The sequence below is a fragment of the Pezoporus occidentalis genome, unplaced genomic scaffold, assembly GCF_034315485.1.
Source record: "Pezoporus occidentalis ecotype Australia unplaced genomic scaffold, CSIRO_AGI_Poc_V1 ctg61, whole genome shotgun sequence".
NCBI lineage: Eukaryota > Metazoa > Chordata > Aves > Psittaciformes > Psittacidae > Pezoporus > Pezoporus occidentalis.
The window spans coordinates 2623229-2637020 of NW_026915955.1; the positions used below are offsets into that span (position 1 = coordinate 2623229).

The window sequence follows — 13792 nt, forward strand, 5'->3', positions numbered from 1 at the left end:
GCTAGCAATTAAGACATAATATTAAAGCATGACATTCTGTCCATGGGTGCAGGAGGATTAACATCTCCAGTACAAATCCAGCTTTATAGAGGCACACATATGATCAGTATTCAGAGTTAATTGTTCTTCTGTCACTAGTCTCTCCACATGATTTGTGTTTAATTCAGTTTTAGGAAGTGTATAGTTGGAATTAATGGCATTTACAAATTTTGTTGGATTTTTATTATGGTGATCAGGAAACCAGAAAATAAAGAAAGGAACAAATATAATTCCTATAAGTTTTCAATCAATATTTAACAGATAAGCAATTAAATACAAGATATCTCTGATTTCACCTGTTATAAAAAGGTGAGGAATGAGTAAACAATGGAAACATGGTGCTTCAAATAGGATTCAACTTCAGGTTATTGTCCCAGCTTTCTCTCCCTACTTATCAATGCTGGTATTCTTACTTATAATCAAAACCACAGTACTGTGGTTTTAGCTTATTTATTTCTAAACAACAAAAACTAAATAATGAAAAAATATAAAGTTTTAAATTTGCAGATATGTGATTTCACTACCAGCTTGCTGCAGCAAAAGCTTATTTGCCCATGTAGACAATTTTCTTGAAGATATCTCTTTTGTGAATAAAGGCAGGATAAAAAAACCCCTCCTCTCTGCAGTGAGAACTTGCGAATAATGATATTTTATAGTTAAACATCAATTTAAAAAAAATGCAAAGATAGAATTCCTTACCGTCTGTAGTCTACCCAATAGTGTTCGGCTAAGAGGATTTCCTACTGGGCTGAAACACCCTGTGAAAAGAAAAGGCTGTGAATTTTCTGCTTGTTATCCTTTTCCATCGAATAAACCATTTTATTTTAAAATCATTATGTTAGCAGGACATGTTTGACGAAATTGTAATGAAAAGCAGCAGCATCTTTCAGTTACAACTATGCAACCTTCAATCAGGAACAGTTGGAGGGTTTATTTAACCTGACACAAGGTTAACTAATCCAATATTTCCATTCAAATGATTTGGAGAAATAGCTGAAGCTATGTCCACATGCCACCTTGTGCTCAAAGCTGACACTATTATCTAGGCTGTATTGCTTTTCTCTTCATTGAATTTCTGAGTAATGCATACAAAGTTTTCCAACAAAAACTCTCAAAGGAATTACTTCCTTATTTTATCTGAAAGAATAACTATGTCTATTCAGTAGCTCTCTTTGATCACTGAGTTCCTATCACAACACATCTTGCTGTTTATTTTATTCACTCTCTACATAGTGCACTTCAACAAGTACTTGTAAATTCTTTTCTTTTCAAACTATTATGTTAACTACTAAGCTCAGGAAAATCCTTTCATCATCTATGGATTTATCTTTTTGTTATTGGTCTCCCCAGCTGTATACTTAAGAAAACATCTTAAAAAGAAAAGATACAAAAATCTGAAAACTGTTGAACATGACAGTGAAAAATGCTACCGCTTTGTTGGAGAATGGTTTCTCAAGTTTAGAGATGCCAGACAACACATAGTTAAGCCCACCGGATTTTCTCTGTGAGACACTAGATTTGAAACAAGTTTTGTTTTCAAAGAGGAAGAAGTTCTGAAAACTCTTTTATTTGCCACTCAAAAAACCTACTCTTGAGGAATCCAGTATCTGAATAAAGAGGACTTTTCAGATTCAGACTTCTAATGTCCTGGCACAGCTCCACAAGGAAGCTTGCACACCTCCATCTCTAGTATATTTTCTAAAACCTAGTGGTTTTGACTTTCACAGGAGGTTTACTCAAAAATGTTTAATCATTGAGATAATTTAGACAATTCTAAATAAAAAAGCTGCAAGCTCAAGTAATTATAGTTAAACCATGCTCCTGCAGTTCTTCTGCACGCAAATAATTTCATACTTGTTAGAAATCCTGTAATAACTGATTCTTCAATTTTGTGTATGAATTAAAAATTTTACAATCTTAATTTCAAAAAAGCTTGTATATATTCTGAAATGCTTCATTCTGAAAGGCTTACTTAGATTTTTATTACTTTTTTCCATCTCTTTTAAGAAGAGATGAGAATAGAAACAAGTTCTGAATTCAACCCCTAGTCAGGCAGACCTGAAGCTAACCTTTTTACAAATAAGCTAGTTGCTAAAATATTTATTCAGCACTAACACAAAAAACCAGTGGGCATATTATTCCTCTTAATATTGTTATCTACATACTCACAGAGTTCCAAAGCAAGCCGCCTCAGAGATACTACTACATATGGATATACTATTGTACACAAGTGCGATATTAATTTCTTGATAAATAAATCCCAAACTCAAGACCAATAAGATGTATGTGTAATAAAATACTTTCTTCTTTAGACAGCTTAATATTCTACCATAGGATTTTCAATGTGAGCATTGTAGTGTTGTGCCAGTTCACACAAACCCATTCTAAGACAAAACCTATATAAAATAAATTATTAAAACAATTGCTTGTTTGGAAAAATTTTCAAACTTTCATTAAAATAAATATTAACCCGTATTTTTATCAGTAATATCACTGATGCTTTTGTTCTAAGGAAAAGATGCATTTCCTCCGAGTACTTCGGGACTGTATGTTTTTGTATGAGTACTTCTGTGCAGTCTCTACATATAGCTGCTTGCCAGGTGAAAACTTTATGCTCAGACTGATATCCCTAATTAAGCCTCAATAAAGGGCAGTGCGGACCTGTTCTGCGGCAAGCATAGGAGAGACAGATGTGTAGCTCAAAGACACAAGGAGTTGTTGTACTGAATTCTAGCACTGGCACTGGTTCTAACTTAGCACTTTCCATGGCTAGAGCCTTCCAAAACAAACACGAAATTCTTATTACTTCGCTTGAGGTGTAATGACTAAACAGACCACATTACACTTGGGTTCAAATATTCTGTGCTCCACAGAGCCAGTGCTATTTAGTAATATTAAGCATGCCTATTGGTTACCTCAAACTAGTCTTTAGTGTTATCTGTTAGTAGTTTTCAGTTACTAAGCCTTTGTTTAGTAGCTCCTAATTTAGAGTTGTCATATTAAAAAAAAACCCCAAAGCAAAAGAACAAACCAAAAAAAAAAACCAACACAAAACACAACAAAACCTCTTCAAATATTCCTCATTCACAAAACAAGGTCCATTCAGCAAGCAAGGGAATACCCATCCCTTCTTTCTCAAATGATGCAGTAGATTTTTAAAGCAATTTTACACACTATTAGTTTGACAGGGTTCCATGCTTGATGAAGCATGTAATTGTCACTGAGCAGGTGTGACTAACAGCCTCAGCAGTGCCTGCTTAGGTTCTCTCTGATCCAGCCTGTGCAAACTTTTCAGCTATTAAAGTGAGGTAGTGAAACTGAGGTCAGGATTACAGAAGGACGTTTCCACTTCATTCAAAAATGTAGGACACCGTGACCTGTGGGGACTCTCATTTAGCCTGAGCTAAGGTCCAACCTAAAAGGAACAACACCCAGGTTTATCTGTCTTATCTTAAAGATGCTTCAGAATCACTAGTGAAGCAGCATTTTTGTTCATTCAGGTTTACTTGAACTCTCCAACAATCTTCTTTAACAGCATTTGCTGTCTTCACCTTCATAAAACCCTGTACACCTTAAGAAGCTAATATTCCCTATGAAAGGATTAGCATTTTACTGTATCTCCTATTACTCTGCATTGATTCTTCATTTCACATGAGAAGGATAATTTCTTTCTAGAAGAACCCGCTGCTATTGTCTAAATGTGATGTTAAGATGTCTCAAATAGAGATGCTGTTGCTTTTTCTCAAATGATCAGAATGTTCACATGGACACAATTTAAAAGCAGTACAGCTCTTTTTATGGTCCACATAGTCCTCCTGCTACAATTCTCTTAGGAGCCCAAACATGTGCAGGGTTTAGCTAAACGCCTACTGAAGAACTGGTATCTTTTGAAAAATAGCATAGCTGTCTGCCTTGAGAGGGAGTCTGAAACTCTATTAGTTTCCTGTACAATTTGAACAGTGAACTGAAAGTCTATCCTTAGTTCCCCTGGGTCACTTCAGGCAATATATCCTGTCAGTATGATTACAACTAAAGAGAAAAGAAGACAGAAATCAAGTAGCTGTCCTCCTGCTTCAAACACGTCTGTACTACCAAGTTCCAAATTTTACTGCCTGCTTTCTCTGCTCTAGGTAAGCACATTAATCTAAAGTGATCAAATTCTAAATAGCTGGGCTGAAATACACAGGAAATAGATGAGTTCATTTCCAAACAGATTAAACTTATATGGAAATTTATATGGTAACAGCAACAACGCCTCAAAGTAGCACTTGTTATGTATATAACAAAATAATTGTTATATACATATATATATGCTATACATAATTATGTATAATAATATGCAACACAATATGTATGTAACAACAATATGTATATAAACATAATTAAGAACACTTTCTTTCAAGTAACACCATCTTTAGCTATTATATGTTTTAAATTAATAGCAAAAAAGCTAGAATAGGGAAAAACTAGGTCCTTCTAGGGAGCCACATAATTCCACTATTATCCTACTGGAGTGTCTACAGTCACCTAATATTAAATGTTTATTTGAAAAAATCCTCTTCTAAATAGAGGCTGAGAGAAGATTCATTACAAAATTTATATTTTAGTTAACTTTTCAAAAGAAAGCTTTTTCTCCCTTTGTGAAATGCTATCAATAAATTAATTCTTTTATTAATAAAGGTACTTGTGCATCATAAATCTCCAAGGATTCCAGTCTCATGGAATCTACAGTTAATGAAATCATTGAAAAGTTCATTCTGGAAAATACTCAGAAAAATCACAGAACACCAACAAACAAATACATAGCTAAGAAAATTGGAAAAATATAATATTCAGACATTTCTATGATTAAGCCCTCTAAAGCATGTAGAGAGAAAAAAATAATCTTACCTATTCCAGTTCCAGATTATCCTGGTTTTGAGTTTCAAGTTTATACTAATTATTAACACCTAAAAACCCCACAAACAAATCCTGAAAGATCTGAAAATAAACTCTCTCCTCTAAGAAACAGTATTTCTTATTGCAGACCTTCTTATAATTTATATTGTGGTAACATGGCATAGTTAAAATACACCCAAATAAACAACAAACACTGGGAAAAAAAAAAAGTCAGTTCAGATATGAGATGAATTATATGGATATCAGCTCAGTTCTTGTCCCACTTATCTTCTGTGGCTTTAAAACTGCTCCCAGTAAACAGAATTATGTTCTCAGCACAGTCACCTACTCAAAAGTATGGCCTTCGTGATGAAAGGATTGTAGTATGCAGTATAATCTGTACTTCAGGATTCCAAGCAAAGTTTTGAGGTTTTTTATTAAAGTGAAATCTTTCAGAGAAGTATTACTCAGTTCTTACTGTAATTTTTCAAGCTAAGTATAAGAGAAAGAAGGTAATTTTGTAATTGTATAAATATATTTATCTTCCCTTAAAGGCCTTATCCTCACAACAATTATGCTTTAACAGATCAAACAGAATTCATTAAATAAAAAGATTGTTTATACACTGGGTAAGAATCTGTTTTCCTTTACTTAAACACAGGATCACAAATACTTTCAAAACCCAGTGCAAACATTTTCAGATGGAGTTCACATAAAGGAATGGATGCACCCAGACAAGGTACACAAGTGTACCTTTTGTTTTCCTAATAGCCAATTTTATAGGTGAAAACCGACTTCAACTTCTGCTCTACATAACTTAGCCTAACACCTACTATTTTGAACATATTCCAAATTGAACTGGAGAATGGATAGGACCAAAGTGTATTGAAAACTGTTTAAATGAAGTTTAATCTATATCATAGCTCATAAAACTACGTTAGAACACAGTCGGATGAAGGTAGAGCAAGAAAACTAGATCGAAAAGCAGTCCAAAGTGAGACAAGGAACACAGTATTTTCAGCATTCTTTCTAAAACAGTTATCCTAACATGATGCCAAAGGAAATGGTTAATTCTCTTAAGAGGCATATCTTGCAAGCCACTTAAAATGTGTATTCTCAAAATAGATGGTTCTCACATACTATGTTTAAGTTTATATACAAAAGCACTGTGATGGCATCACTGCTGAATGCAAAGGACTCCTACAAACAGCCATTATATTCTTGCAATGCATTCTGAACTGATATAAGTCTACTCAATGTCAGATGAGCCCATGCTGTTACCAGCCCTTTCCTTGTCTTTTCCCCACCCTTTTCTTTTACCAGAGAATCTGGAAAAGAAGTATCTCCTCAATGTCGTTCTCATTTTCTAAGTGGGGTTCCAATCTACCCACTTAAAACAAGAACACAAAATCTATAGGACAATAAAATCCCTCCCTGTTTACTGTATTACTTTCTATAAGTTCTATAGAGAAACTTCTGTTAATTTATGTTACCAGTCAGATATGACCACTGTTTTCATGTCACGTAAACTTTAAAAAATGTGAAAGAGAAGCCTTAGTTGTACTGCTGCCAGATGTCACTCCTACAGTTACTGATGAGACTGATTTAGATGGCAATGACAAAACAAGCCTTCCCTCCCCAGTTAAGCCAAAACAGAGCTATGCTGATAGGCAGAAAAGCATAACTTCTTTTTGTTTCCCTTTCCCATCCCCAATAACACAATGAAGACTTGTAAACTCACAAAATACAAGAAATTCGGGAACTTACGTCAATAGATCAGGCCATGACTGCCATTCAAAACACTATGCTATGCAGAAAAGTCTGCAAAGAAGAATAAGCTTTCAATGAAAAAAGTGCAATATTTACCCAATTATTTTATTAAATCCTGGTATTAAAAACAGCTACCCAGAAAAGTAACTCTAGGGAGTTACATAATTCAGTACCATGCAGTTTCACAATATTGCTGCAGCTTCTTTTACAGTAACACGTGATTTTTCCAGTAGATGTCCCAACTCCAGATATTCAGAGAACTCTGGCATCTCAAACCATGAGTCAGTCAGAGTCTTCCTAAACTGAGACAGACAACTGGTCTAGTGTGCTTAAAAAGATTATCTTTCTTATCCAAAGACTGGCACAGTTATCTCTAGTTACTGCATCTGGTTGCCTCTGATTCCCCAACCAAAATGACCAAGCACGCCCTTGCAGCAGAGGTAAGTGAACACCGGTGCAATGGAATGGAGCAAGGCTTGAATTCACACCTGTAGATCCACAGACAGATACCTTTGCTGTAACACCAATTCCAATCCTCATATGAGATACCTCAGAATCAGACAGCACTAACATGAAAAAACACTATGCTGCTGGCAGCGCCATATCCCACAACATAATTATATCTACCATCAGCCAAAAGAATGCATAGAGATATTCATTCGAGGTTAGCCATCATTTTTATTCCTTTCAAGGCATACAAGGGCAACAACATCTATTTGCTCCAAGTCTTAGAATAATCCTCCCGAAGGAGCTATGGAGATAGTCTCTCACTGGCTTGGAGAAGAACACTGTTTCATAGAAACAGATTTATCCTGTACTTAGGGACAGGGAACAGGCAGAATCTGGCCCCTATTTACAGAAGGTATAATGAAGTAAAAACTATTGCATCACAAAAACAATTAAAAAATCCAACTTTTTAATTAGAGATTAAAATCAAATACATTTAGCAGCCTACACACCCACCTAATTATTTCTGAGTAATCTTATCAAATCATCATCTTACATTTTTCTTGCAAATGTTAAGTTTCTACAGTACCATATATAAACAATGCAAGTAGTAGCACGTGTCCAAAGGCATTCTTTTGAAGAACACTTATTGAATTCATGCTAATCAGGAATGCGCTAATTTATGACAATCTCTAACGTTACATCATAATGGCAGCAGATACAACTTAAAATGAGCAGGGGGTATAGTATGCAGTTGTTTCTTTCTACAGTGTAGAGAACAGAAAGTGACTCTACAGCAAACATCAATAAGCCTGCACAGATATCATCAGCATTCTGAAATCAGATTGGCAATATTATTTACAAGTTCTAGATAGCAGATAAAAAAGATGTAAGGAAAAAGCAGACTATGACGCATACTTTGTATTAATAAGAGTTATTTTTCTTCCAGTGCTGCAGATATCCCGAGAAAGTCATTATTAGTTTTGCTAAGCTTACCAGGACTATTCAAAAGCAAACAAACTAAAACAAATTTGAGAAGAAACTTATTTTACATTCTATTAAATAAAGCTTGTGGTATTACACTACTTCATGAAATAGAAAAGTTTCAGTCCCTTAGAGTTAGGGAGTCACTGAAGTAGCAACCTTCACTTTTAGGTTGGTAATATTTTTGCTTCCGCATTAACTGACCCTCCCTGAATCAGAGGAAGCAGGATTTATGCTTATATTCCCTAAAAATATGTAGTACAGTTAAATTATATTAATTCAGTTAATTTCTGTGTGATACAATTAAATAGAATTTAACTCTACCTGCAACTCTAGAAGTCAGATGTCTACTGACCTCAGGAGGTTTACTCATGTCTTTAAAAAACATACTTGACTAGGGATAAAAGACAAAGAATAAAAGTTACACCAGGAAGGAAAACAAACCAATTTACTTTGCATCCCACAGCTGAAATTCAGCAATGGCTAGTTACTCCTACTTACTTAAACCAAATTAGCCTGTTGCTCTACAAATGGAAAGCTGTAAGAAAACATGCTTAGAATATCACAAATACTTCTCAAAATCAGCCCTTAACATTTCTGCTATGCACAGCTTTTTCAGCTAAGAAAAAATAACTAGCTGCTGCATGAACTACTGAGTTTCTGCATTACCCAGCAGCCTCTGAATGTCAAATCAAGTCCTGACTGAGACCCCAAAAAAATTTAAAAAAATTCAAATAAAAAAAAATCTTGAAAGTGCTTGAAGAACATATATACTGTCCCTAGGGAAAAAAAGTCAGCTTGATATTTCAGGTCTTTGCCATGACCAGAATAACTACTAGTTTGCATCTAGCCTACTTTCTCCATTAAACTAGCACCTTCAGCTAGTACTGAATATTCATTTTGAGAAAATATTACCAAAAAATTCCATGACATTGCCAAACAATTCATACATTATTAATCTGAGAAATGCAATATCATCGGCAGACATGAAATCAGGAAACCATTTTATAAGAATTTTAATATAGTCTAAAATCAAGAGAATAAATAAAAAAAGTCAACAGCAGACACAGTTCCTGTATTGTCAGAAATAGAAAGCTATGTCTTTAAAATACATTCCTAAGTTTACTCTCCATTTCATAGTTCAGAAACCAGATCGGTCAGATACTTCATGAGAACATGAGTATGGTGAAACCAACCTACCACACGTGAGTTTTTGTGCATGCACACTTTTCAAGTTTTCAGACAATTTATGAACAAACTACTCTGAGAAAGTACTACATTTTTCTATTTATCAGGGATTAGAGCATATACAAATAAGTAAATCCTTTCTAATTAACTTCAAACTGTATGGAAATAAAACAATGGCCTGTAGCAAATCTGGAAACAAAATCTTAATACACATCCTTGTGAATATGTGACAAAGCTCCTGAGAATAATATTGGCATCATCCATTGTAAAGAAAAATATATTGAAAAGTTAAATCCAACATTAAAGCAACACACTGCAGATCCAGTTGAGCACTAACTTCCACAATGCTGATTTTTCAGTTTCATTCACCTACAAGGTCGGCAAAGTTCTCTATAATGCAATAGCCACCTGCTACTATTTTTACATCAGTGGATTTTTAGAATGCTCTCTAGAAAGTATCACTATTGTTATACTCTCAGCCTTCAGCCACCATGCAAGTTCTCCATCAGAAGCTACAACTGGTTATACAAATACGTGGATATCAAATGTTATGATACGTTGGGGAACATAAAAAAGATGACTTGGCCATTAAGGGCCACCTTCTAGTAAGAGTCTCTACCCCAAGAATTATCACTTGACAAAGAGCTGAAAGCAGTCTGTTCTAGACAGATTTGTCTTTGGGTCTTAGATGGAGGATACTGAAAAATTAAGCATGGAAAGGAAACTGTTTGCAAAGAACATCTTAGGAGGCAATACTCCCTTTCATTTACAAAGTGGTACCTGATCTGAGGAGAGGTCAAAGACAGCAAACCAAGACACGAAGGTTCATAAAGATGGACTGTGCCCAGCTTTGGGCCAAGACCACATTTCCACAACTCTGGATATCTTTGAGAGAACAGACACCTCTCCAAGGTTCAATCTGCAATGCAAATCACTACAATTGGTATCGAGGTTTCTTTAAAACAGACTTATTTGCCAACTGCTACAAATATTTGTTTCTTCAAAAGGACCAAACAACTGTACAAAACACAGAAAACTGTCTAGTAATATTTGGTAAGTTTGGAACTCTCAAAGTATATGCCTCAATAGCCTTGTTCGCATAAAGCACACAGTTGTTAAATCTTTCTAGGTGGTTTTTGCACATTTTCATGTGCCAAATTGTTAAGAACTGGTGATGCAGATGACCCTAGAAACAACTTGTTTTCTTTGTGGGATTCCTGGAACTTACCCTGAAAATTATTTGGTTTGGTAAGAAAAGCTGATTTGGAGGAAGACTTTTAATTTCAATTGCTGAAGATCCTTTAGGCATATGAGTAGACAGAAAAAGATGCAAGTGTCCTTTGTGCTCCTTAGCACAAGAACAACTTTCCAATAAACTACTGTTAAAGGTGCACATGTGATATAGATGTGTATTTAGTGGACACTGTCCAGTGCTTCTTATGCTCTACTGGTTGATAGCGATAATGAGAAATTTGGTGAAAAAATTCTCAAAATATTTTCTGTTATTGAACACTTCATCACATGAAAAGATCCTCAACATATATTGAGTATATTTTATTATTTGGCATATTAGCTGCAGCAGTCCGCTTCCTTTGACTAGTCAGGCTCTGAAAGGATTCCAGAAAGACCTGTATCAACACGTGCCACTGCAACACCCTTCAGCTAATCTGGAAAAAAAACCAAACAACAAACAATCAATGAGGCACCAGATGTTAGCATAGACAGCTGAAGTACAGACAGTGGCCCTTTATTCAAAACAGAGACATTAACAGGATAGGAAAAGGTAATGTGATATCTAGAAGCATATGGGGCTACTACATACTGGAATCAATCTTCAGATGAGATACAGAGTTTCAAATACTACCAGCTACACAGTTGCAGAGCTGCCCCAGCACACCAGAGCAAAGTCCCGGGCCATATGAGCAGGAAAGACTGTAAAAGAGTTATTTTTTTTAATTTGCCTGTGTGTCATTTGGATCTTTTTCCTCTGGCCGAGGAGGTAAAAACTGAAGAAACTGAGTCCCAGTTGTGAGGAGAAAAGATGAGGAAGGAACCTGTGCAATCTGTTCCTTCACTGGAGCATGCCATAAGGTTGCAGAAAACGCCCAAATACAAGTTTTCAGGGGCAGAGTTTTAAGGTAATTCTACCGCCCCAGATGAAGCCAGCAAGCAATGCGTCACTGCTCTTTATAACCTCCAGTGAGCAAGAAAGCAAGCTAACAGCAAGAAGACATGCTCCAGAGAAGCCTTCATTTCACCTGGATCAAAGCATCATGTTGAGGCCAGTTCTGTAAACAATACCGAGTCCCTAGGTTGTATGACAATAGCAATGTGTAAACTACACACCCAAGAGAGGCCTTCACTTCTCTGTACATGCCTGCCGCTTTCTCAATGCTTTCCCAAGCCACCATCCTCTAGCATTAGTTTCTATAGAACCAACAAAATCAGTGTCAAGCTGCATTGGTATCACAGTTTATTGCAGACCATAATATGGACCACAAATACCCAAAGTTAATTTAAAAGGTGTTCTATTAATAGAATAAGTCATGTGAAGAAAGCCTGCTATCATTGAACTTTGTGCTTAAGCAACGACGATAACAGTTGCATATGAATCCATGAAAGTTTAGTTATTTCACACAGAAAAAGACCTACCTACAGAATTAGCAAGGGTTTTTAAAACAGTTGTAAAAGTATGCATGTATACCAAAAAAAGGATGGATTGTATATCTCAGAAACACATTTTTAAATTGTAATTATTTTATATTTAATTATTTCAATGTAATAATACTTATTAATTTAAATAATTTTAAAATTACTTGGCTTTTGCCCACTTGTCAAAACCAGGAATGAAGACTAAGAACTTAGGTCTCCTCCAGGAAGGAGGAGATACCTCTCACCTGTGCACCATGGCTGCTACTTGGTCAGTAGCAGTCCTCCCAGCTCCTCTGGAAATGGTAGTAACAGAAGGATTGGAGCAACACAAGGAGGGAATCAATTTCCTTCCATCTTATTCACTTATGCTTATTGCTGTACAGACAGCATTCTTGCTGAACCTGAACTGCTAGACAGGGAATTGATACTTTCCTGCACAGCCCTTAGGCAGAAGAATTGTTTTCCACCTCTAAAACCAGGCAGAACTGCATTTAAGCATGCACTCTGTCAACACTTGGGTTTGTGGCTCAACAGCTCAGAAATTACAGACAAGCTCTGTGAGGGTGGTGAGGCACTGGAACAGGTTGCCCAAAGAAGTGGTAAATGCTCCATCCCTGGTGGTGCTTAAGGCCAGGCTGGACAGAACCTTGGGTGACATGGTGTAGGGTGAGGTATCCCTGCCCATGACAGGGGGGTTGAAAAAAGATGATCTTAAGGTCCTTTCCAACCCTACCTATTCTATGATTCTATTCGAAAGTACAGACAAGCTCAGACTGAAAATAGTTAACAGGACCTCCCTACTTAGGAATTAATTAGATTTGGTTGGTTTAGGATCCACATAATTGAGAAAGTAAGGGCACACTCAGGCTAAATCACTTTTGGCAGAGTCTTTCCTCAGTACTACGTCACACCCTGATTTTGCAATCTATATCCACTGCTGCCAAACAGAGAGTAATGCTTCATTTAATCCACACCCTTGTATAATTTGGCTGAGAGTACTTCCTTTAGCCTGAAGGCACAGCAGTAATTACCCTAACATACACCAATTTCAAGTAAATATAAATGGTGTTCTTTTGATAAAGATTTTGGAATCTTCAAAGATTGCTGTTATTGTGCTCTGTATTTAGTGTAATTTTTAGTGAAATATTTTAATTAACCTGCCTAGAAGAAACATGAAAAAGAACATATAATAAAGGAACATGTGTATCTTTGATCTCAGTATAAACAATTCTAGCAAGTTTAACCAGAAAATACAAACTCTTCTGACATTTATAACATCTTATCAATCAGATAGAGGAAAGTGGATAACCAACCTTTTAAAACAGAAGAACTAGATTGTCATTAATGTTAATGGTTTTGCCTCTATGTCTTTACTATTGTGTTTGAACATTTTTGTGGCTAGATGAATCTATTTATACAGCTTTTGTTTTCAAATTAAAAAATAACTTTTACTATTAATTTTATAAATGTAAACATTCAGCTCTTCTATCTTAAGACAAGGTCCTGTATTTGTGCCTTGAGCCAAAACTCTGGCATTGGTGTTGGTGGCACAATAGGACCACAGAGGTCTGAGGAAGTCTTCCCCTGCAGAATCAGTCACATAAGCTGTCTGTAAACTATGGTGAGGACACACATGTGTCTTTGTACACTTAATTTTTATTTACTGCTAAAGTCAGCTGCAAGATGAGGGGAGAGATGGTTCTAGTGACTGAGCTGAAGGAGTAGGATCACGGATGTACAAACTAAGGCTGGCTGCAGATGTCTTCATATTCTATTTTCATTGAAGAAACTGAGACACAGTTTCTTTGAAATTTAAATGGTACAGCAAAATATG

The 13792-nt window shown here is 35.8% G+C and overlaps 1 protein-coding gene across 5 annotated transcripts in view; it reads right to left on the minus strand.

The window, feature by feature from the left end:
• The window catches only part of AHI1 (Abelson helper integration site 1), an 87814-nt gene that overhangs the window by 23172 nt on the left and 50850 nt on the right, over positions 1-13792 (minus strand). For 3 of the 5 annotated variants that reach the window (XM_062639625.1, XM_062639623.1, XM_062639624.1), the window contains exon 20: positions 739-797. In XM_062639625.1, the coding sequence (XP_062495609.1) occupies positions 739-797 (59 nt within the window). Of the gene's footprint in view, positions 1-738; positions 798-8442; positions 8513-10849; positions 10974-13792 lie in introns of those variants that run through there. The other 2 variants (XR_009968684.1, XM_062639628.1) reach the window with 2 other exon arrangements.